The sequence below is a fragment of the Hoplias malabaricus genome, chromosome 16 (genome assembly GCF_029633855.1).
Source record: "Hoplias malabaricus isolate fHopMal1 chromosome 16, fHopMal1.hap1, whole genome shotgun sequence".
Taxonomy (NCBI): Eukaryota; Metazoa; Chordata; class Actinopteri; order Characiformes; family Erythrinidae; genus Hoplias; species Hoplias malabaricus.
In genome coordinates, this window is record NC_089815.1 from 2807081 (window position 1) to 2833739 (window position 26659).

General features: G+C 47.0%; 1 protein-coding gene and 1 pseudogene across 3 annotated transcripts; one reads left to right on the forward strand and one right to left on the reverse strand.

Moving 5' to 3' along the window:
- The window catches only part of LOC136672057 (neuron navigator 3-like), a 33611-nt pseudogene extending 23850 nt beyond the window's left edge, over nt 1-9761 (reverse strand).
- A 2615-nt stretch (nt 9762-12376) lies between these two features.
- On the forward strand, nt 12377-25466 carry e2f8 (E2F transcription factor 8). Of its 3 annotated transcripts, none has more exons than XM_066647755.1 (14): nt 12377-12699; nt 13810-13900; nt 14409-14663; nt 14780-14936; nt 15464-15754; nt 16037-16192; nt 16298-16432; nt 16541-16750; nt 19050-19119; nt 19243-19684; nt 20454-20720; nt 20890-21022; nt 21547-21851; nt 25088-25466. In XM_066647755.1, the coding sequence occupies exons 2-14, from the start codon at nt 13817-13819 to the stop codon at nt 25235-25237; spliced, it is 2655 nt and encodes an 884-aa protein (XP_066503852.1). In that variant the 5' UTR covers nt 12377-12699; nt 13810-13816; the 3' UTR covers nt 25238-25466. The 3 variants fall into 3 exon arrangements, with proteins under 3 accessions (XP_066503852.1, XP_066503850.1, XP_066503851.1); XM_066647753.1 differs by lacking the exon at nt 12377-12699 and adding an exon at nt 13538-13685; XM_066647754.1 differs by lacking the exon at nt 12377-12699 and adding an exon at nt 13538-13685 and having other exon boundaries at nt 20932-21022.
- The last annotated feature ends 1193 nt before the right edge of the window (nt 25467-26659 follow it).

Consider the following 26659-nt stretch of genomic DNA (forward strand, 5'->3'; position numbering starts at 1 on the left):
ACGGGAGCTGAGACGGGAGCTGAGATGAGAGCTGAGTCGGGAGCTGAGACGGGAGCTGAGACAGGAGCTGAGATGAGAGCTGAGTCGGGAGCTGAGATGGGAGCTGAGACGAAAGCTGAGTCGGGAGCGGAGTCGGGAGCTGAGAGGGGAGATGAGACGGGAGCTGAGACGGGAGCGGACTCGGGAGCTGAGTCGGGAGCGGAGTCAGGAGCTGAGAGGGGAGATGAGACGGGAGCGGAGTCGGGAGCTGAGTCAGGAGCTGAGACGGGAGCGGAGTCGGGAGCTGAAAGGGGAGATGAGACGGGAGCTGAGACGGGAGCTGAGTCGGGAGCTGAGACAGGAGCGGAGTCGGGAGCGGAGTCGGGAGCTGAGACAGGAGCGGAGACAATGATAGGGCCCCGCCCCCTCTCTCTGGAATAAAAAGTCCAGAAGGGCTCTGTGCTGATCCAGCTCCTGTGTGAGACTGGGTGGTGACCCTGAGTGTGTGAGTGTTTGAGTGTGTGTGTCTGATTACAGCTGCAATTCTCTTTTCCAGCCACTGCCTCTTATCTGTAATCCTGTCAGGCGCCTCCCAGACCAAACACACACACACACACACACACACACACTGTGTGTCGGGAACTGAATGGTTTTCTTAATTCTGCGAGTGTGTTGTGTGCATGTACAATGTGTGAGATCAGACTTGATTGATGTATTTTGGTTGTCATGGTAACAACACAAGTGTGTATGCTGAGGGCGGGAAGGCAACATTAAACCTGACTGGTTAAACAGGGTCACATGTTCATGTCAGGTTTAAAGCTACAGGAGGTGATTTTGCAGAAAACACTATGAGTAAGTCACCAAGCCACACCCCTAAATTCAGCCTCCATTCCAAAGCCCCGCCCCTTTATCACAAAATGATGCACAGCTTCATGGGGCGGGGCTTCAGTCCGATAGACGTTACAGAAACCCACTGTGTGTTGTCAGAGTATTATTTACTGACTGCTTCACATACTGCACCTTTAAATGAGCCCAGACACCACCTCAGAACAGACCCCACAGTCCCACAGTGAGTGTGTGTGTGTGTGTGTGATAAATAGATAAAAATAAAAAGCATTAGAAACACAGAATCACCTTATAAGGTTGAGAGAGACGACAGAGAACACACACACACACACTGTGAGCTGCTAGGACCATGCCAAACTGGGTTTATTTAAACACAACCTTCCAAACATGAGACCTGTGTGTGTGTGTGTGTGTGTGTGTGTGTGTGTGTGTGTGTGTGTGTAAAATGGTAAGTGCCATCCTCCAGCATTAACATTCCCTGAGGTTAACCACCTGCCCCCAGCACACACACACACACACACACACACACACACACACAGTAGGTATTTACATTATGCTACAGAAGTGGAGGTGGAGAGAGAGTGAGTTGAATAAAGGGGCAGTTTGAAATGGAGGGACTGCTCCCTTCCTCTTCTATCCTTCTTTCCTTTCTCTCTCTCTCTCTCTCTGTCTGGCTGTGTGTCTCTTTCTGTGAGCGTGTGTGTGTGTGTCTCTCTCTCTCTCTCTCGCTCTGTGTATCTCTGTCTGTCTGTCTCTCTCTCTCTCTGTGTATCTCTGTCTGTCTGTCTGTCTCCCTCTCTCTCTGTGTATCTCTGTCTGTCTCTCTCTCTCTCTCTGTATCTCTGTCTGTCTGTCTGTCTCTCTCTCTCTCTGTATCTCTGTCTGTCTGTCTGTCTGTCTCCTTCTCTCTCTCTCTCTCTGTGTATCTATGTCTGTCTGTCTGTCTCTGTGTATCTCTTTCTCTCTCTCTGTATCTCTGTCTGTCTGTCTCTCTCTCTGTCTCTGTCTGGGTGTGTGTCTCTTTCTGTGTGTGTGTGTGTGTGTGTGTGTGTGTGTGTGTGACCATTTTAATGAAGTTAAGGCCAAAGCCTTATGCAAATGAGAAGAATAACCCACCTTTATTCCCTTCTCAGATCATAGATAATGTACACACACGCACACACACACACACACACACACACTCTAAACATTCAGCAGCCTCAGCCTTATCTCCACAGACCACCAAGACCCCTGGGACTGAACAGGCTGCAGTCACACATTCTGTCTGTATCAACACATCACACACACTCTCTCTCTACAGCACACACACACATTCTGTCTGTACCAACACATCACACACACACACACACAATTATCAAACACAAACTCTTTATAACACCACACACACTATCTCTTTGTAAACACACACACACACACACACACAAAGTGTATTTTTATAGTTTTGATGGAGCTCTGAGCAGGTTTTTATGACAGTCCTGAGACTCAGTGTAGAAACCTGTAATCACATCATCAGTGCTGGCAGTTATTCAAACACACACACACACACACACACAAAGTCAAGTCTGATGGAGACCCCTATGGCTGGTTGGGGGTGTGGGGTATGTTCCTGATTGGGGGGGGCAGTATATGGAGACACCCCAGCTCCTCATGGCTGTGGAGAGTTGATGGCATGCGGACGACAGGGAGCTGCGTGAGAGCTCAGCTTTCACTCGGGTTCTCCTTCATCATTCATCATCGATCCCAGTCCTGCTGCGTGATTGGCCAACTCTGAGAGGCTCTCCACAAATTGCAGCTCTCTGATAGGCTGAGACAGAGCTCCTCCTTGTAATGGTTCACTTTGATAAATGACTTTTATTTTAAAGTCCCCCACCCCCACAGCAGAGCAGAACAACAGAGAGCAGAAGTGTGTGTGTGTGTGTGTGTGTGTGTGTAAAAAAGATCACTTACACCACACACTCTCAGGGCGACACACTGCTGTGAAGGTGACCTCCATGTCTTGTTCAGCCTCATCTACCACAGGTCAAACTCCAACGCTCTGCAGCCAACGTTAAAAACACTGCGTGTTCTCACACTAGAGGGCGACAGAGCACCAGGCGTCCAGTCATTTCCTCTGAGAGAACACCACTCATTTATTTCTCCGCTCTCGTTTTCTCCATTTTTACTCAGTGCTCTTATTTCTCCGCGCTCGTTGTGTCTGTTTTGCTAAGTTTAACCTCGTCTTTGCGCTCTCACATGAACACGGGTCCTGAGCTGTGATTGGACAGACTCAGACGAGGGGGCGTGGCCATTCTAAAGTCTCCGCACTTGACGTCAGAAGCAGAGCAGAATCAGAACGACTAGTTTTATCCCGTGTTTCTGACTCAGACAGCGCACAGAAAACTGACTGGGGTCTTGTTTCACAGTGTGTGGGTTGGTGGGCTCCAGATTCACACTTTAACTTGAACATGAACTGAACCATGGGGATTTTCATAATGTGTCCCTTTAACTCCTCTCACCATGGAGCCTGTCCACTGCAAGTATCTCACCAGGTTCTCACAGTGTTCTCACTACAGTGTAGAGTTTATTATTGCGCTGAGACACGGCTCCTGCTGCGTTCATATCAGCGCCTCTCACCAACAGCCAATACATTACCATCACTTTACATTAAATTAGCATACATCTCACAGGCCCCTCCCCCTTAGCTGTAAACCTCTCTCCACACACTCACACACACACAGAGACGAGCCAGTGCCCTCTGTAGTGATTAATAATTGATCAGCGGATCCGGACGGGTCTGATGTCTATTGATCTGCTCCATTATCCCTTCGTTATGGCATCGATCAGATCCTTCACTTAAAATGCATCCCAGAAAAGCTCCCTCATCTTATTACACTCTTATTATACTGCTGTGTGTGTGTGTGTGTGTGTGTGTGTGTGTGTGTGTGTGTGTGTGTATCAGGTTCCTGCCCCCCACCAACCCATGGTGGGGTTCTTATTAAAGGGTAAGTTTCAAATGTCCTTCAGCAGAGACACGTCTCTCTGGAAAACACCCAACACTCTACATTCGCTTCAGGAATAATGCTGGAAAACTACACCACATTCCCTCAGAATAAATCCCCCAACAGGGACAGAGCGGAGGGACAGAGCGGAGGGACAGAGAGGAGGGACAGAGCAGAGGGACAGAGAGGAGGGACAGAGAGGAGGGACAGAGCGGAGGGACAGAGCGGAGGGACAGAGAGAAGGGACAGAGAGGAGGGACAGAGCAGAGGGACAGAGCGGAGGGACAGAGAGAAGGGACAGAGAGGAGGGACAGAGCAGAGGGACAGAGCAGAGGGACAGAGCAGAGGGACAGAGAGGAGGGACAGAGCGGAGGGACAGAGCGGAGGGACAGAGCGGAGGGAAAGAGTCCAGACGTCTCTGACTGTGAATCAATAACTCGGGAACACTGGGAGACAGATTACACAGGACATGAACGGGAAACTCAGGGCAGGGGTGGTTTTAAGGAGGAGGGGTCATTAAGGTCATAAATGGGGAGGGGTTTATTAAGGGGGGTTTAGGGTTGGGGCAGGGGGCACCTTTAATGTGGCGGCAGTGAGAGGCTACAGTAAAAGGTGTGTGAGAACTACATCTACTACAACTACAACAACTACATCAGCTACATCTACTACAACTACAACAGAGAGAGAGAGAGAACAGGTTAATTAAAATCATTCACTCTCTCTCTCTGTCTCTCTTTCTCTCTCTCTCTCTCTCTGAGTTTGGTTTAAAGCTGTGAAGGAGGGGCTCTTCTCCTCGTGCTCTGCATCAAATCTGACCGTCCATCCATAACCGGCCACCTGTTCTCCAGCAGAACCCTTCACTCCAGCAGAAGAGGGCAGCAGATGGTGTTTGGGGGCTTAGAGCCTCAGTGATCGGACGACAGCTTCCCTGAACCCCTAAAAGCCCCCCATTCCATCCCACCCCACTAACACCCCCCAACACACTCCACCCCACCCCATCTCAGCAACACCAACACCCCCAACCCACCAACACGCCCCCAAAACATCCAATACCCCACCAACATGACCCCAACACCCCCAGCCCACCAAATTCTTCAGACCTGAACTCAGAGACATCACTGACTCACAGCTTCATCTTACAATTACTCCCTCTCTCTCCCTCTCTCTCTCTCTCTCGCTCTCTCCCCACTGTCACCCCAGTCTCTCTCTCTCTCTCTACCCCCCCAGTCACCTCAGTCTCTCTCTCTCTCTCCGTCTCCCCACTGTCACCCCAGTCGCTCGCTCTCTCTCTCTCTCTCTCTCTCTCTCCCCACTGTCACCCGTCTCTCTCTCTCTACCCCCCCACTGTCACCTCAGTCTCTCTCTCTCTCTCTCTCTCTCTCTCTCCCCACTGTCACCCCCAGTCTCTCGCTCTCTCTCTCTCTCTCTCCCCACTGTCACCCCAGTCTCTCTCTCTCTCTCTACCCCCCCAGTCACCTCAGTCTCTCTCTCTCTCTCCGTCTCCCCACTGTCACCCCAGTCGCTCGCTCTCTCTCTCTCTCTCTCTCTCTCTCTCTCTCTCTCTCTCTCTCTCTCTCTCTCCCCACTGTCACCCGTCTCTCTCTCTCTACCCCCCCACTGTCACCTCAGTCTCTCTCTCTCTCTCTCTCTCTCTCTCCCCACTGTCACCCCAGTCTCTCGCTCTCTCTCTCTCTCTCCCCACTGTCACCCCAGTCTCTCTCTCTCTCTCTCTCTTTCTCTCCCCACTGTCACCCGTCTCTCTCTCTCTACCCCCCCACTGTCACCTCAGTCTCTCTCTCTCTCTCTCTCTCTCTCTCCCCACTGTCACCCCAGTCTCTCTCTCTCTCTCTACCCCCCCACTGTCACCTCAGTCTCTCTCTCTCTCTCTCTCTCTCTCTCCCCACTGTCACCCCCAGTCTCTCGCTCTCTCTCTCTCTCTCCCCACTGTCACCCCAGTCTCTCTCTCTCTCTCTCTACCCCCCCACTGTCACCTCAGTCTCTCTCTCTCTCTCTCTCTCCCCACTGTCACCCCAGTCTCTCTCTCTCTCTCCGTCTCCCCACTGTCACCCCAGTCTCTCTCTCTCTCTCTCTCTCTCTCTCTCTCTCTCTCCCCCCCACTGTCACCTCAGTCTCTCTCTCTCTCTCTACCCCCCCAGTCACCTCAGTCTCTCTCTCTCTCTCCGTCTCCCCACTGTCACCCCAGTCGCTCGCTCTCTCTCTACCCCCCCAGTCACCTCAGTCTCTCTCTCTCTCCCCACTGTCACCCCAGTCTCTCTCTCTCTCTCTACCCCCCCAGTCACCTCAGTCTCTCTCTCTCTCTCCGTCTCCCCACTGTCACCCCAGTCGCTCGCTCTCTCTCTCTCTCTCTCTCTCTCTCCCCCCCACTGTCACCTCAGTCTCTCTCTCTCTCTCTCTGTCTCCCCACTGTCACCCAAGTCGCTCTCTCTCTCTCTCCCCACTGTCACCCCAGCCTCCTCCCCCCTCTTCCCCCCCCCCCCCCCCCCCCCCCCCCCCCCCCCCCCCCCCCCCCCCCCCCCACCCCCCCCCTCCCCCCCCCCCCCCCCCCCCCACTGTCACCCAAGTCGCTCTCCTCTCTCTCTCTGTCTACCCACTGTCACCCCAGTCTCTCTCTCTCTCTCTCTCTCTCTCTCTCTCTGTCACCCCAGTCTCTCTCTCTCTCTGTGTGTGTGTGTGTGTGTGTGTGTGTGTGTGTGTGTTTTCTATTCTATTCAGACATCTGCTTCCAGAAGTTTATTTAAAACAAAAAACATTCTCTATCTCTTTGTTTAAAGTTTACAGATTGAATTTTGTGGAGAATTCTGTAAATTGGGTGGGATTGCCCTGTGGGACTGTGGTGGCTGTGCTGATGTGTGGCTGAAATCTAGCATTAATATTCATAAACTCAGGAAACCCCCAGAGATCAATAACACACCTGATCATATCAATAATTCAGCTCAGAGAGGCACAAGACAGTCGTCCACCGTCGCCACACTGAGGAAATGGTTCATTACAGAAATTATTTCAGAATTTCAGACCGGAGCAGCTCTCGCAAACTCAGGAGTAACTCAGGAACACCAGCATTTCCACCATTCACAGAATCAACACTTCACTCTCCTCTGTTCATCAGACTCAACACGCTCGGAGGAGAACACTAACCTCAGTTCATCAGACTCAACACGCTCGGAGGAGAACACTAACCTCAGTTCATCAGACTCAACACGCTCGGAGGAGAACACCAACCTCTGTTCATCAGACTCAACACGCTCAGAAGAGAACACTAACCTCAGTTCATCAGACTCAACATGCTCGGAGGAGAACACCAACCTCTGTTCATCAGACTCAACACGCTCAGAAGAGAATACTAACCTCAGTTCATCAGACTCAACATGCTCAGAGGAGAACACTCACTTCTGTTCATCAGACTCAACACTCAGAGGAAAACACTAACCTCTGTTCATCAGACTCAACACTCAGAGGAGAACACTAACCTCTGTTCATCAGACTCAAGACGCTCAGAGGAGAACACTAACCTCTGTTCATCAGACTCAACACGCTCGGAGGAGAACACTAACCTCAGTTCATCAGACTCAACACGCTCGGAGGAGAACACTAACCTCAGTTCATCAGACTCAACACGCTCGGAGGAGAACACCAACCTCTGTTCATCAGACTCAACACGCTCAGAAGAGAACACTAACCTCAGTTCATCAGACTCAACATGCTCGGAGGAGAACACCAACCTCTGTTCATCAGACTCAACATGCTCAGAAGAGAATACTAACCTCAGTTCATCAGACTCAACACTCAGAGGAAAACACTAACCTCTGTTCATCAGACTCAACACTCAGAGGAGAACACTAACCTCTGTTCATCAGACTCAAGACGCTCAGAGGAGAACACTAACCTCTGTTCATCAGACTCAACACGCTCGGAGGAGAACACTAACCTCTGTTCATCAGACTCAACACGCTCGGAGGAGAACTCTAACCTCTGTTCATCAGACTCAACACGCTCGGAGGAGAACTCTAACCTCTGTTCATCAGACTCAACACGCTCGGAGGAGAACACTAACCTCTGTTCATCAGACTCAACACGCTTGGAGGAGAACTCTAACCTCTGTTCATCAGACTAAACACGCTCGAAGGAGAACACTAACCTCTGTTCATCAGACTCAACACGCTCGGAGGAGAACACTAACCTCTGTTCATCAGACTAAACACGCTCGGAGGAGAACTCTAACCTCTGTTCATCAGACTAAACACGCTCGGAGGAGAACACTAACCTCTGTTCATCAGACTCAACACGCTCGGAGGAGAACACTAACCTCTGTTCATCAGACTCAACACGCTCGGAGGAGAACACTAACCTCTGTTCATCAGACTCAACACGCTCGGAGGAGAACTCTAACCTCTGTTCATCAGACTCAACACGCTCGGAGGAGAACTCTAACCTCTGTTCATCAGACTCAACACGCTCGGAGGAGAACACTAACCTCTGTTCATCAGACTCAACACGCTCGGAGGAGAACTCTAACCTCTGTTCATCAGACTAAACACGCTCGAAGGAGAACACTAACCTCTGTTCATCAGACTCAACACGCTCGGAGGAGAATACTATACTCTGTTCATCAGACTCAACACGCTCGGAGGAGAACACTAACCTCTGTTCATCAGACTAAACACGCTCGGAGGAGAACTCTAACCTCTGTTCATCAGACTAAACACGCTCGGAGGAGAACTCTAACCTCTGTTCATCAGACTAAACATGCTCGGAGGAGAACACTAACCTCTGTTCATCAGACTCAACACGCTCGGAGGAGAACACTAACCTCTGTTCATCAGACTCAACACGCTCGGAGGAGAACACTAACCTCTGTTCATCAGACTCAACACTCAGAGGAGAACACTAACCTCTGTTCATCAGACTCAACGCTCAGAGGAGAACACTAACCTCGGGTCATCAGTCTCAACACACTCTGAGGAGAACGCTAACGTCTGTTCATCAGACTCAACACGCTCAGAGGAGAACGCTAACCTCTGTTCATCAGACTCAACACGCTCGGAGGAGAACACTAACCTCTGTTCATCAGACTCCACACGCTCGGAGGAGAACACTTACCTCTGTTCATCAGACTCAACACGCTCGGAGGAGAACACTAACCTCTGTTCATCAGACTCAACACGCTCAGAGGAGAACACTAACCTCGGTTCATCAGACTCAACACGCTCGGAGGAGAACACTAACCTCTGTTCATCAGACTCAACACGCTCGGAGGAGAACACTAACCTCTGTTCATCAGACTCAACACGCTCGGAGGAGAACACCAACCTAGGTTCATGAGACTCAACACGCTCGGAGGAGAACACTAACCTCTGTTCATCAGACTCAACACGCTCGGAGGAGAACACCAACCTAGGTTCATGAGACTCAACACGCTCGGAGGAGAACATTAACTACTGATACATTTCCATTAGCAGGAAAGAACTAAGTGACTCTTACCTTTTTCTGATCTTCCAGTCCGTGGATCACCTGCTTCCTCTTCTGCTGCTGAGGAGGCGGAGTTTCAGCGCCAGGATTCGACATCTTTCCAAAAACGTTCCAAAAAATCCACAACTCTCTGGAATATCTGGAAAATACAAATCCACACGATAGCGACCTGACACAGAGCTCCAGGTCTGGTCTGGCTTTCCTGCCTTTCACTCATCAATCACAACGTCTCAGTTCGTCTCATTGTCGTCTCCAGGGTCCAGTCACTCAGGTAGGGCTTAAGATCGCTCTGTGTTGTTGGTCTTGAGCGAGGGCCCCCGGCGGCTGCTCCGGGAGCTGGGCGAAGGTCCGCCGCTGCAGCCGCACAAACCTCATATCTCCACATTTCTCAGGGATCCCATACTGAGAGCAGGCGGTTAATCCTGTGAGACGACATCATCACCACGTCTCCACATCTTCACATCTCCAGAACATTCCTCAAATCAGAAAAAGAACATGTGAGACCAACAAGAGACAAATGTAAGAAAAATGAGAGACAAACGAGACTGTGGGCACTAGAGTAAGGTCAGTGGAGACGAGCTGTTGCTGGTGATTTGGGATTAAACCTCGTATCTCAGAGATGGAGGAAAGGTTCTGAGTGGAGAAACCTTGTGAACCATATCACGAAGATTCTCCGAGCACTGGTGTTAAAGTGAGCCCAGGACAGGAACTGGAGAACCAGGGTTTGGACAATCTTTCAGATCTTTTCCTGAAATGTCTACTTAAAACTGGACCTGGCTCTTTAATGTCTCCTCAGAACTGGAGCCTGCTCCTTAAAGTCTCCTCAGAAATGGAGCCTGCTCCTTAATGTCTCCTCAGAACTGAAGCCTGCTCCTTAATGTCTCCTCAGAACTGGAGCCGGCTCCTTAATGTCTCCTCAAAACTGGAGCCTGCTCCTTAATGTCTCCTCAAAACTGGAGCCTGCTCCTTAATGTCTCCTCTGAGCTGGACCCGGCTCCTTAATGTCTCCTGTGAGCTGGAGACTGCTCTTTAATGTCTCCTCAGAACTGGAGCCTGCTCCTTAATGTCTCCTCAGAACTGGACCCGGCTCCTTAATGTCTCCTCAGAACTCAACCCGGCTCCTTAATGTGTCCTCAGAGCTGGACCCGGCTCCTTAATGTCTCCTCAGAACTGAAGCCTGCTCCTTAATGTCTCCTCAGAACTGGAGCCTGCTCCTTAATTTCTCCTCAGAACTGGAGCCTGCTCTTTAATGTCTCCTCAGAAGTGGAGCCGAATCCTTTATGTCTCCTCAGAACTGGACCTGTCTCCCTCACGGTTCCGGATCACTCCATCTCTGGGACTAAAGCTCCCGTAGGGACACGAGGCGCTCCTCTAGGAACTAATCTGTGTTTAATGCTACGGCTTCATTTTTAAGGTGACACCGCTGATAGAGATCCACCTTAAACAGACCGGAACCCTGCTGTTCTCCGGAGTTCACTCTGGAACAGAACACGCTGCTCGGTTAAGGTGGAACGAGAACTGGTCTCAGCAGCCGGAGTCAGGCTGGAGCAGGTTCATTTAAGGTGGATTTTAAGGTGGTGCAGGGAGAGAGAGAGAGAGAGAGAGAGAGAGAGAGAGAGAGAGAGAGAATGAGAATGTGATTGAGAGTCTTACCGCTCTGCATCCTCCAGCGCTGGGATCACTGCCTCTGTGTGTGTGTGTGTGTGTGTGTGTATATATGTGTGTGTGTGTTGGGGTCTGTATGGTTCTCCTCCGCTGCATTACGTCATTGCCCCGCCCCTCCCGCGCTGCCCAGAGTCTCCATGACAACAGTGAGCACACAGCGCCACCTAGCGGAGAGAGAGAGAGAGAGAGAGAGAGAGAGAGCTGCACTCTCGCAGCTCGATACGTCCTCGCTTGCCATCGCAAAAGGGACAGTGAGTGACCCTGTCAAACACCCAAACACACACGCGCGCGCACACACACACACACACTATGACCTCATATATAACCTGTTGCCAAGTGTTTCCAAGTTCTAATAAGTTACCCCCTGTATTTATTTAATTCAATATTTTATTGTTTAATTCAATGTTTATGTTCTTCTTGAATTTTAAAATTGTAACCCAGGCTTTGACAATACAAATGTAACTAATTTGTCATGTCAATAAAGCACCTTGAATTGAACTGAATTGAGAGAGAGTGAGAGAGACAGAGACAGACAGAGAGAGAGAGAGACAGAGAGAGTGAGACATAGAGAGAGAGAATGTGTGAGAGAGAGAATGTGAGAGAGACAGAGAGAGAGAGAGAGAATGTGAGAGAGAGAGGAGAGAGAGAGAGAGAGACAGAGAGAGAGAGAGAATGTGAGAGAGAGAGAGAGAGAGAGAGAATGTGTGAGAGAGAGAGAGAGAGAGAGAGAGAGAGAGAATGTGAGAGAGAGACAGAGAGAGAGAGAGAGAGAGAGAGAGAGAGAGAGAGAGAGAGAGAGACGTGTCTCAGTTTCAGTAATGTGTTCATTCAGACACCCCTCAGGTTACAGCTTCTCAGCGGCTGATGTTCCAGAAGCGGGTGTTTACACCGTGTTAAAGGTTCTGAGACTGGGTTTACAGTCGCGCCGTGTGCAAACGTTTGTGAATGAGACGAGAAAGAGCCATAGTTTTGGGTAAATGTACCTTTAAAAACGTTAACTGACTGGATTGTATACTTTGTGAAAACAACTGTGTTATGGTGTGGTTCACAGCTGACGGATGTCGTCTTGATTATGATTTTAAAAAGTGACGTAAATCCTGCTCTGTGTGGAACTGCACTTTGTTATCCCTCACATTAATTACACATTAATAACCACTGCAAGACAATAATTAACAAATAAACCCTTACTAAACAGACACTGACAGCGAAGGTAGTGTTTGGAGATATCAGTGTGTGGAGACATGAGTTATTTTACAGAGATATCAGTGTGTGGAGATATGCAGTGCTTTCTTCAGGGACTGTGTACTCTCGGTACGTGTTTGGGGGGCGGTGCTTTAGTGTGTTCTGGGCGTGGTTATGGGCGTGATTTCACTGCCCGGCAAATTCAGAGCGGGACCCGCGGAAAGAAGCGCGCACTCAGCCTGATCTACCCGGGAAAAGTACACCTTTACACCTACACTCACTCTTTTCCACACAGACACACACACAAACACACTCTTACACTTTATCACACACTCAGAGTCCCGGGGAGGACCCGGTCCGCTCGGATTCACGGCAGATTTGCAGCAGAACCGTGTCCAAACAGGAACATTCCTGAGAGCCAGAGAGGAATTTAGGATCATACTGGACTTTAATCCGTGGCCCGGTTTAAACAGACCCGGAATCCGCTTCTCCACGGATGAATTAAAGCTGCTCCATGCTTTTGGGACAGACTTTTTCTACAGTCCGTTCTTTGTCGACGCGGGTGAGTAATAACAGCGTTCCTAACTCAGCGGGATATTAACTTCCTCCCTCAGAAACTGGCGGAAAAGCGAGGGAAACCTGGGAAGTTGCAGGGATTTGTGTGGCTCTATCATTCAAGCGATTCGTTTTATAAAGATAAAGTTTGGTAGTTTCTTATTCCAACTTCCACTTCCACCTTAAATGGCGCAGCTGTAGTGATACCATTCTGGCGCCGTTTAAGGTGGAACAGAGAGTTTTAGTGAGTTCTTCAGCTCTGTGTTTCTCAGGTGCGCTTCTGAATGAACCAAACCGACTTTCAGGAACGAGACCCTACTGTATTTAAACAGGGGAGTTGATTTAATTAACCTCAACTTGTTTGGGGAAGTTTAACGTTGCTTTCCCCTCAGGGCTCGGGTTAGCCGCGAGCTAACCCCGGAGGAGCGGTGTTTCACGAGTTACTGTGGCTGGTAAAGTGTTCGAAAAACACGTTTGTTGAGTTTAAAGCAGAAAGCTTCAAGCAGCTCGCAGTTGGTGTTGTTCTGAGTCAGTTTGAGTTGTTTAAGCGCTAAAATTTTCGAAGTTGCGAAATTCCGCGCCAAGATTTCAAACCAGACCCTCCTGCCCGCGTCTGAATCCCTCAAACCACACCCCTTTGCCTCGCGCCGATTGGCTGCTTTGGGTTGGAGGAGGCGGGCTGGGGAGTCACATACCGTTGTTAATTGGCTTCTTTATGTTGGAGAAGACGCGTCAATGAGTCATTCCCCGTCACTGATTGGTTGGTTTCGGTTGAAGGGCGTGTCCGAACGAGTCTACCGTCTGATTCGATAGAACGCATGTCGGTTACCGCCAGCTCGGTCCGGGTCGTTTTAAAATCAAAATAATCTGATTTTTACAAAAACAAACAAAACAAAATCTGCTTAAAATCGATTATTTAAAAAGAGAATTATACACCTCCGAGCAGATCTCCGCCATGCTTTCGCCCAGGTTATATAACGCCGTGAAGAAAAGGTCCTCTATCGTTAACTGATCAAGATTTAAATTGATTTTAAAAACCTGAGTGCTGACCGCTGCTCATTAATATTAATTACCCTATGTTTGTCAATTTTCTGACCACATATCTTTATGTTTCCAGGTGGAAGATGTCCAGTACTTTATTGGATGGTCAAACTTTAACCCAGAAACCTCTGAGAAGCACCAAAGAACCCCCCTGCGCTCTTGAACCGGTCAGTACAGACTCAATACAGAGTCAGAGGACAGTACAGAGTCAGATGTCCCTCGTCTTCAGACACAGCGGTCCTCTCTCTAAGTGTTCACTAGGACACAAGAAACACACGCACCACAATAATCACGGAAACAAGGTGTCAGCAGATGTTTGTAGATGTGTAATGAAAAGGTGATTTATTCTGTTCTGTAATTGTTTAAATTTAGAGGAGGGTTACAGCAATTTAATCCACTGCAATAAAAAACAGCCATTCCCATTTCTTAGTCTCACCATCGACTCTGTGCCGTCTCAGCCGCTGAGACAGTTCTTCAGAAAGAAAAGCGTAACAACCCCAATACTCTATTAACTACTTTTATTTCTAGTAGAGGGCAGTAAACCACGTTATTTCAGAAGTGAGATGTTTACAGGTTCGTGTTGATGTACTGTGCTTTGTTGTGAGGACATTAATGTTGTAACATTACAGTTACAATATATTTTACATTACTTCTTACTAAATCTCTAAATTACAGGACAGGGCTGTGTTTGTGGAGCCTCAGACTCCAGTGAAAACTTTGGGAAGACCCTCAGCTCCTGTCGAGACTCCAGGGAAGAGCATGGGGCCGTTAGCGACGCCGCCGAGGGGCCCGGAGCCCGGGAACGCTGAGCCCTGGACCCCCACTTCCAACCTGAAAATGCTCATCAGTGCAGCGAGCCCCGAGATCCGGAACCGCGAGAAAGAGAGGAGCGCTGACACCTCCAGGACAGAGGAGGAGCTGTCCTCCCAGGTTCCTAGCCCTTTCATTTTATTTGTGTTGAAGTTACCACACACACACACACACGCATTACCTGTCCTCTTTGTTACTCACAGTGTGTGTTTACTGTGTGTGTGTGTCCTCCAAAGGAGCCTGAAGCAGGAGAAGAGAGTGAGAAGCTGCAGATGAGCCGAAAGGAGAAAAGCCTGGGTTTGCTCTGCCACAAGTTTCTGGCTCGATATCCAGACTTCCCAAACCCAGCTGTGAATAACGACATCTGTCTGGACGACGTCGCAGCGGAACTCAGTAAATAACCTCTTTATAACACGATCAATAACGATACAACCTCTGATCTGTAATAAACAGTGTATAACCTCATTACAAACCACATTTCCTGAAAAGTTGTGACTCTGTAAAATGTGAATGAGACAGAAGTCTCTAATAAAGTTGGGACGGGGTGCGAGACGCTGGTAAAGTCTCAGCAGAAATAAACAAGAGAACTGAGACGTGACTGAGTTTTAAAAGAGCGTCTCTGAGAGGCAGAGTTTCAGAAATAAAGATGTGGAGGGCTTCTCTCTGTGAAACAGGTCGGAATAATGTTTCTCAGGGAACTTCCTCCGTTTCAACATTTAAAAGATTGTCTTTGTCCTGTTTTCAGTTAAATACAGAGTTTAAATGATTTACTTTTTGAGGCGTCCCATCTTTTCTGGACCTGGGCTGTGTAACCGCTCTATAACACGATCAATAACAACACCATCTCCCTCCACGGCCCCAGTGAAGCACTTGTTCTGCTTGTTCGGAAGCTCATGTTGATGTTTGTTGTTCCGCTGCAGATGTGGAGCGCCGGCGAATCTACGACATCATGAATGTTCTGGAGAGTCTGCAGATGGTGAGCCGCTTGGCGAAGAACCGCTACACGTGGCATGGGCGAGCGAAGCTGGAGCACACACTGGCGGGTCTGCGCAGAACCGGAGAGGAGAACCAGTACCGGCACCAGATCCAGCTGCTCACACAGAGAAACCTGGAGCAGGAGCTGGAGCTGGATTACGACAAGGAGAATGAGGAGGAGGTGGAACAAAGGGAGCTGAGCTTCTCGTCCGAGCCTGCAGGGGACACCAAAGCAGGTATCCGCCACTCCTCCAGATATGAACAGTGGTTCCCCCATGTGGGAGACCCTCTCTGTGGAGAATAAACAGGTTAATTCAGGGTCAACAGCGCAGACTCTTCACCTCCGGAGGGTCGCACTTCACAGAAGACACTGCACTGCTTGCTCCTTTAATAAATTAAATCTGTTTTTTTCTCTGTCTGTCTCTCTCTCTCCTCTGTTTCGCTCTCTGATTCTCTCTGTCTCTCTTCTGTTTCTCTTCTCTATCTCTCTCCTTTGTTTTTCTGTCTCTGTCCTGCAGGTGGGAGTCGTAAAGATAAATCCCTGCGAGTGATGAGTCAGAAGTTTGTGATGCTGTTCCTGGTGTCCAGTCCTCGTGTTGTCAGCCTGGAGATCGCCGCCAAGATCCTCATCGGAGAAGATCAGGTTGTGGATCAGGACAAGAGCAAGTTCAAGAGTGAGTGTGGGATTCTGCCGTAAAACCGAGTGAGGCCACTCTCTGACTGTTTTCTGCTGTGTGTTAACTCCCCTGCTCTGTGTGTGTGTGTGTGTGTGTATTTAGCTAAGATCCGTCGTCTGTATGACATAGCAAATGTGCTGAGCAGCTTGGAGCTGATAAAGAAGGTCCATGTGACAGAGGACAGAGGGAGGAAACCTGCATTTAAATGGACGGGGCCAGAGGTCCTGCCCTCACACAGTGAGTTGGGGTGGGGGTACATTAACGCTTTCAGTGTGGCATGATCATGGTGCAGTGTCCCGGATTTTTTCAATGTGTCTCTGAGGTGTGTGTTTGTTTGTGTGCTAGGTTTGGACGTGTCCACTGTGACTTTGACCCCGCTTTCCTCGGGGCCGTTGGAGTCCCGGGCCTCACTGGAGAACTGCACCAAAAACCTCTTCAGTTCTTCAGGAAAACGTAGCTTCACCCGCCACCATTCACTTGTCAAACTCGCCAAGAGCATCCAGGAGGACCGCCGCAAGATAAACTCCGCCCCCGCCAGCCCCACCAGAGTCACCAGTGAGTTCAGTCACCATCGCCATCTTCATCACTATCACAGTCACCATCGCCATTTTCATCACTATCACAGTCACCATCGCCATCTTAATCACTATTGTGGTCACCATTTCCATCTTTGTCACTATCGTGGTCACTATCGCCATCTTAATCACTATCGCGGTCACCATCGCCATCTTAATCACTATCGCGGTCACCATCGCCATCTTAATCACTATCGCGGTCACTATTGCCATCTTAATCACTATCGCGGTCACCATCGCCATCTTAATCACTATCACGGTCACCATCGCCATCTTAATCACTATCGCGGTCACTATTGCCATCTTAATCACTATCGCGGTCACCATCGCCATCTTAATCACTATCACGGTCACCATCGCCATCTTAATCACTATCGCGGTCACTATTGCCATCTTAATCACTATCGCGGTCACCATCGCCATCTTAATCATTATAGCGGTCACTAGGGCTGCAACTAATGATTATTTTGATAATCGATTTATCTGTCTATTATTTTTTGATTAATCGATTATTAATCGGATAAAAAGGAAGACAAGCAAAATTTGGTTTCCTGTCTGTTACTGGCACATTCAGGATACCATCAGTGAGAACAGCTGCTTGCTGTGGTGTGCAGATCTTCTTCAAAACATAGTCAGCAATGCTGGGCTGTTTTTATCTGAGGTGAGAGAGAAAGTGTAGATAAGAACATACACCTTTTTTAAGTTAATAACTAATGATCTAAAATGCAGACAACAATGCAGGAACATTGAAATGACATAAATGGATATTGGGTGATGCTGCCATGTGCTGAGAATAAAAGGGAAATTCATCTAACATGATCAGATATCGTTAAGATATTTAAGATTTTAGAGAACTAATGTTGCAATTGTATAAGGAACACACAACCTACCATTATTAAAAATTAGTGTTTACATGAAGAATTAACCCAACCGTTACATTAATTTTATATTTATCAATATTTAACACAGTGTATGTAATGTAATATACACTTGGCTGTGATACTCAAACACTAAGACGCAATGCCAGTCAGAAAAGACCTTGAAAAAGACTTTAAATATCATTTAAAAAATGTTTGGATTTTTAATTTTTTAAACTCTGGATGTAACTGCCGCCACATTTAAGGTGGAACGGAAAACTTGCTAAATACAAGAGTGATATAAATTTACTAAAAATGAGACATCTTGTTTAACTGCTCTAGCAGGCTCTAGTGACACTGAGTGAGAGAAAAAGTAGAATTAACTTACTACACTTAATCTCTTTCACACATAGCTCCAACAGGCTTCCTTTTCAGATGCTGCATGAGCATGATGCTGTGAGGTGCTGCTGTGCCATGCGAGATCAGCTGTTCACATTTTGCACCTAACACTGTTCCTTGAAGGCGTTAATGTAAAGTGTTCCCATACTCTTGATGACTTGGGTCGTACATTTTTCTCTCTGTTTGTGCTAACATTATCCTCTGCTGTGACCGCCTCCGCCATTTTTCAAACCCTTCTTCCAGAGTTTGTCACGTGTAGCAACTGTACCTATGTGTATAATAACTTAGACCCAACTAATCAATTATTAAATTAGTTGCAAACACTCGATTTTAATTGATTTAATCGATTAGTTGTTGCAGCCCTAGCGGTCACCATCGCCATCTTCGTCACTATCACGGTTACCATCGCCATCTTCGTCACTATCACGGTTACCATCGCCATCTTCGTCACTATCACGGTTACCATCGCCATCTTTATCACTGTTGCAGTCACCATCGCCGTCTTCATCAGTATCACGGTCGCCATCTCCATTTTAATCACTATCGCGGCCATCATTACCATCTTCATCACTATCACAGTCACCATCGCAATCTTCATCACTATTGTGGTCACCATCGCCATCTTCATCATTATCAAAGTCACCATCGCCATCTTATTCATTATCGCGGTCACCATCACCATCTTCATCACTATCACGGTCACCATCGCCATCTTAATCACTATCGCAGTCACCATCGCCATCTTCGTCACTATCACTGTCACCATCGCCATTTTAATCACTATCGCAGTCATTATCGTGCATCGTAATCCCCCTGTGTCTGTGTAAAGCGACCTCTAAGGTGAAAAGGCGCTTTTTAAATGAAGCATTATTATAATTATTAATAATTCCTCATCACGGGTCGGTAAGCCCCCAGAGTCCGAACTACCAACATATTCACCATCGCTGCCAGAGTGAAATCAGTAATATTCTCCATCACCATCATGGTCATTCAATATGTAAGTGTGTGTGTGTGTGTCTCCAGGTGAAACAGCAGGCGGAGGGCTGGCTCACCTGGCTGCAATCTGCAAAATGCAGCTGGATCAACAATCTAGGTAAGACACTTTCTAATGTTTCTCACTCTGAGACAAATGTGAAACTGTTTAGACGATGATCTCTCAGTGAGAAACAGAGGCCAGGTCTCGGCTCTATCTAACCCATAAACTCTCCGGTTCCAGGAGCCAAGTTCCACAAACGGACCCTGAGGGTGGGGCCGAAGTCCATAAGGAGACCTCTCCCTCGTCTCCCAGAACCAAGTCTGACATGGAGTCCGGCCCCTTCCCTTGCTCTAAAGGGCTGCAGATCCCTGCCCTGCCCCCAGGGGCAGTGCCATACCTGTCCCCTCACTACCCATCCATGATCCCGGTGCTCCTCCCCCAGCCGCAGGTGGGCCGCTCATACGCCCTGTACGTCCACCACGCCCACACCAAGCCACCGCCCACCAGCCTCGCCGTCCGCTCCATGACCTTTGAGAGCCCCAAGGCCTCTCCGGTCACCATGGCAACGGGGGGTCAAACCCGGGGTCATGACCCAGTCAGCCCTGCCCTCAAACGAGTGAATGCAGAGCAGGGGTCTGAGGGAAGCCCCTCCAAAGTGAAACGGAAGGAGACCAGTGCCAAGGTGAGGCAGGGCTTACTGCTCTCATTCCCACTTACTCAATCATTCACTCTCTCGCTCTTTTATTCTCTTTTATTTCTCTTGTTCACTCGCACTTTTATACTTTTTTTCTCTCGTTCAATTGCCCTTTTATTCTTTTATTTCTCTCGTTCACTCGCGCTTCTATTCTCTTGTATTTCTCGTTCACTTGCTCTTTTATTCTCTCTATTATTTCTCTCGTTCACTCGCTCTTTTATTCTCTCTTTTATTTCTCGTTCAATTGCTCTTTTATCCTCTTATTTCTCTCGTTCACTTGCTCTTTTATTCTCTATTTTTATCTCGTTCACTTTCTCTTTTATTCTTTCATTTATTTCTCTCGTTCACTCAATCTTTTATTCTCTCTATTATTTCTCTCATTCACTTGCACCTTTTATTCTCTTTTATTTCTCTATTATTTCTCTCGTTCACTCACTCTTTTCTTCTCTCTATTATTTCTCTCGTTCACTTGCTCTTTTATTTCTCTTCTTCACTCGCTCTTTTATTCTCTCTATTATTTCTCTCGTTCACTTGCTCTGTTTGTTCTCAATTGTTCTTGCACTTTTTTCCCCCACACAGTCTGCAGTTAAAATAGCTTTAGAGACCATTATGTAGTGGTTATTATTGTGAATGTGTGAAAGGCTATTAATCATTAATGTTGATTAACGTAACATATATATATAGAAAATACATTTAATTATGACTTTTATATATTCATTCATTCATTCTCTCTCTCGTGTGTGTGTGTGATTTACAGAGCAGTTCCCCGACGCTGGGTGAGATACTGAAGGCTCGATTAAAGGCTCGTCGCGGAGCTCTGAACTCCAGCCGCCCGTCTTCTCGAGCTCTTCACCTGGATCCAGAGTTCTCCAAGCCCCCAGAGCCCCGCGCAGTCCCCCTGGAGCACAGCCTAGAGAACTACCTCGAGAAAGAGGAGAAACAGCCCGAGAGTACTGAGACAACCGTGAGACAAGCACAGACAAACAGCCCGACCACAACGGAGAAGCAGCTGAGACACGCAGAGGTGCACAACAGCTCTTTACAACACACACACACACACCCAGGGGCAGAAATGTGTAAAACCCTCCTGAGAAACTGTCCAATTGCACCTTTAATGTCTTTTGTAACCAAATTGTTGTTAATTGTCAGCCTAGTAATCCTTCCCTCTCTCTGTGTGTGTGTGTGTGTGTCAGACTTTAATACCAACAGGTTATTTGATTCCATTTTCCCAGCAGCCCCTGCTGAGTTTTACAGAAACACAAAGCTCCAGTGAAGTTCCTAAAGCCTCAACACCGACGTACAACATCTTCCACACACCCACCGCAGGTACTGTGCCTCCCCAGACACCACACCCCCTCCTGTACAGGTCTTCATAAAAGAGCATTCTGTTCTACCTTAAATGTTGAAGTTCCTGGGCACCACAGTGTGACTGCTGCATCATTTAAGGTGGAACAGGCTGAATTCTCCCGGTTTGGCTGTGGTTTTTAATGTCCCACAGCATTAAAACACACTTCACCCCCTCTTCTGTTCTGGCTTCTGTTTATGAAGCTTTTAAGGTAGTATTCAGTGGAATGTAGTGGTTTTAAGGTGGTAAGGTGCATGATCTGTTTTTAAAGTTGGTCTTAAAACTGCAGTGGCGCCTGGTGGTTGTAACTGTTCATAATTCACATCGACAGAGTGTTTACGAGTCTCTTCTGTGGAGTTCCTCATAAACATCAGGGAGACGTTTCCCCTCTGGGCTCCACAGGGGGGCGCTGTAATGCCAGTGTTACTCACCACTGCAGAAAGGTGATGAAGTTCAGTTGAAAACGGTTACATCTCTAATCTCTGTCTCTCCCCTTTCTCTCCAGGCTCGAGACCCCCACTTCCTCAGGAGTTCACCCCCACAGGCCTCCAACTACCCAGAGTGCCCTCCTTCTCCCCCAGCCCCAGTCAGGCCATCCTCAACTTCACCCTTAAAAACCTGGGCTTAATCACCAGCCCCAGCACACACACACATACCCCAACACACACACCCAGCGCAGCGGACCCCCACCACAGCCCCACCGTGCCAGCCCCACACGGCATGATCTTCATTAAACCTGTATCTCCGGCAGGAGCTCTCACACACACTCCGATACACACTCAGCCTCTAGCTTTCATCAGTCTGCAGCAGGTGAGCAGTGCAAACACACACACACCCTCTCCACTCTATATACACACACACACACACTCTCTCCACTATATACACAAACACAATATATACACACACACATACACTCTTTTCTATGCACACACACTCCTTTATACACACAAACACACATGTGCACACACCAATTCTCCTCTATATACACATATACACACACACACTCTATATATATATATATATATATATATATATATATATATACACACACACACACACACTCTCTTCTATACACACACTCTCTCTTCTATACACACACACTCTCTCCTCTACACACACACACACACACTCTCTCCTCTACACACACACGCAGTCTCTTCTATACACACACAAACATTCTCCTCTATATACACACACACTCTATACACACACAAACTCCTCTATACACACACACACTCTCCTCTATACACACAAACACTCTCCACTATATAAACACAAACACTCCTCTATACACACACAAACTCTCTTCTATACACACAAACACTCTCCTCTATATAAACACACACACAAACACTCCTCTATACACACACAAACTCTCTTCTATACACACAAACACTCTCCACTATATAAACACAAACACTCCTCTATACACACAAACACTCTCTTCTCTATACACACACAAACACTCCTCTATACACACACACTCTCCTCTATACACACAAACACTCTCCACTATATAAACACAAACACTCCTCTATACACACCCAAACTCTCTTCTATACACACAAACACTCTCCTCTATATAAACACACACACAAACACTCTTCTATACACACAAACACTCTCCACTATATAAACACAAACACTCCTCTATACACACAAACACTCTCCACTATATAAACACAAACACTCCTCTATACACACCCAAACTCTCTTCTATACACACAAACACTCTCCTCTATATAAACACACACACAAACACTCTTCTATACACACAAACACTCTCCACTATATAAACACAAACACTCCTCTATACACACAAACACTCTCCACTATATAAACACAAACACTCTCCACTATATAAACACAAACACTCCTCTATACACACAAACACTCTCCACTATATAAACACAAACACTCTTCTATACACACAAACACTCTCCACTATATAAACACAAACACTCCTCTATACACACAAACACTCTCCACTATATAAACACAAACTCTCTTCTATACACACAAACACTCTCCACTATATAAACACAAACACTCTCTCCTCTATACACACAAACACTCTCTCCTCTATACACACACAAACACTCCTCTATACACACAAACACTCTCCACTATATAAACACAAACACTCCTCTATGCACACACAAACACTCCTCTATACACACACAAACACTCCTCTATACACACACAAACACTCCTCTATACACACAAACACTCTCCACTATATAAACACAAACACTCCTCTATACACACAAACACTCCCCACTATATAAACACAAACACTCCTCTATACACAAACACTCTCCACTATATAAACACACACACAAACACTCCTCTATACACACACAAACTCTCTTCTATACACACAAACACTCTCCACTATATAAACACAAACACTCCTCTATACACACAAACACTCCCCACTATATAAACACAAACACTCCTCTATACACACAAACACTCCCCACTATATAAACACAAACTCTCTTCTATACACACAAACACTCTCCTCTATATAAACACACACACAAACACTCCTCTATACACACACAAACTCTCTTCTATACACACAAACACTCTCCACTATATAAACACAAACACTCCTCTATACACACAAACACTCTCTCCTCTATACACACACAAACACTCCTCTATACACACACACTCTCCTCTATACACACAAACACTCTCCACTATATAAACACAAACACTCCTCTATACACACCCAAACTCTCTTCTATACACACAAACACTCTTCTATACACACAAACACTCTCCACTATATAAACACAAACACTCCTCTATACACACAAACACTCTCCACTATATAAACACAAACACTCCTCTATACACACAAACACTCTCCACTATATAAACACAAACACTCCTCTATACACACAAACACTCTCCACTATATAAACACAAACACTCTTCTATACACACAAACACTCTTCACTATATAAACACAAACACTCCTCTATACACACAAACACTCTCCACTATATAAACACAAACTCTCTTCTATACACACAAACACTCTCCACTATATAAACACAAACACTCTCTCCTCTATACACAAACACTCTCTCCTCTATACACACACAAACACTCCTCTATACACACAAACACTCTCCACTATATAAACACAAACACTCCTCTATGCACACACAAACACTCCTCTATACACACAAACACTCCTCTATACACACACAAACACTCCTCTATACACACAAACACTCTCCACTATATAAACACAAACACTCCTCTATACACACAAACACTCCCCACTATATAAACACAAACACTCCTCTATATACAAACACTCTCCACTATATAAACACAAACACTCCTCTATACACACACAAAATCTCTTCTATACACACACAAACACTCCTCTATACACAAACACTCTCCACTATATAAACACAAACACTCCTCTATACACAAACACTCCTCCACTATATAAACACAAACACTCCTCTATACACACACAAACTCTCTTCTATACACACACACACTCTCTTCTATACACACACACACTCTCTTCTATACACACACACACTCTCCTCTATACACACACAAACACTCCTCTATACACACACACTCTCCTCTATATACACACAAACTCTCTTCTATACACACACACACACACTCTCCTCTATATACACACAAACACTCCTCTATACACACACAAACTCTCTTCTATACACACACAAACTCTCTTTTATACACACACACACTCTCTTTTATACACACACACACTCCTCTATACACACACAAACACTCCTCTATACACACACACTCTCCTCTATACACACACACTCCTTTATACACACTTACGCGCACAAACTCTCTGTATACACATACACACACACTCACTCCTATACTCACAAACATACAATCTACTCTCTATACACAAACAAACACACTCTCCTCTATACACACACACACACACTCTTCTTTACACACTCACTATACACAGGTGAGTGTGGAGCGATTATAAGCTAAATGTCTTGCTTCTGTTTTTGTAGCCAATCCTGACCACACCTAAAGGGGGCGCTCCAGTGCAGCAGAGTTTCTTCCAGACGCCAGTGTCCTGTATGCCCCCTTGCACCCCCACTGCCCCAGGGGTCACTTATGCCCCACAGAGGAAACTCCACGTCAGCGCAGACGAACATTAGGACAAGAGGCGGGGACAAGACACAGTTCCACAGAGTTACGCACAGCTGAGTTCGGCTTCAGGCTTCGCCTCCTGAGGGGAATCTCTTCAGCCTCAACTCACATTAGACTCGGGCTGAGATTAGACTGCGTCTGAGATTAGACTGGGTCTGCTCAGAGACCTGTGTTCTGTTGTTCCTTGGTTGTGAGTTGGGTTTGTAAAAATAAAAGTGAATGCTGTAAAGGATTGTACTGTGGGGAGGGGAGGGGAGGGGGGGCTGTAAGGGGGAGTGGGGATTATTTCAGTGTTTAATCTGTGTTTCAGGGACTCTTAAATGTATGAAATGGTTGTGAAATGGAGGTCACTGTGACCCTGGTGCTAAACCTGTTCCGACATTGTGTGTGGGGGGAGGGGGGGTATTTTGCGAATGTGATTTAAAGGTCTGTAAACATTTTATTATTTCTTTAAGCAAATGTTAATTAAATAATTTTTAATGTTCTCTAGTGTATTTTTGTTTCTATGGCTTTGGTTTGCAGTTGGACTGGGGTCAGGTTCAGGGCCATACACAGACAGGCCAATACCACACACAGCTCCCCCCTGTGGCTCTAGAATCACCTACTCGTCTGAGTCTGTCCAATCACAGCTACGTGAGAGCGTAAAGAAAGGGTTAAACACAACCAGCGCAGAGAAATAAGCACTGAGTGAAAACTGAGCCAAAAAAGGATCCTGCTCCTCACTGCTGTGCACTCAGGGTCAGGGCGAACAGCGAGCGGCTCATTATCTTTAAAGGAACAGGTGATGTTTACATGTGGGGTTAAACCCCTCTGACCAACACTGGCCCTGAGCATAGTGACCCCAGGCTCATGTGCAGCTGCTCCAGAGCATTCCACTATGATGTCCACTGGGGCAGATTAAAGCAGCTGAAGTCAAATACAGGACACGAGACAGCGCCCCCCAGTGACGTCCAAAGAAACCTCAGTCTGCAGTTATTTTGGGAAGATGGGTTAATCTAAAAGTCAGCAGTGTGTGTGTGTGTGTGATGCTCATATATAAGTACCCCCCAGTTGGAGTCGGAGAGGACACAGCTGGACGGACAGGTCTGGAATTCTTTATAAATCAGTGAGTATCACTGGTGTGTGTTTGTGTGTGTGTTACTGTCTGTAAGGTAGAGTGTTGATAACCACTAACAGACGCAAGGTTTTAAACCGATTTGTAAATCACTGCAGTGGAATTGACCAATAGAAACGCTCAAAAATGGAAGATAAATCTGGTTCGTTCCTGAAACAGTTTATTTACTCAGGGCTTGTTTCTCAGACGGAGGTCAAATGTGAGTTCGGATTAAATTTATTCCAGTGTTAGGTTTAATCCACTTTTTAGAACCTGGTCTAAACGTTCCCCAGTAAACATTTAGCCGTTGATTCAACGTTGAAATAACGTAATGACT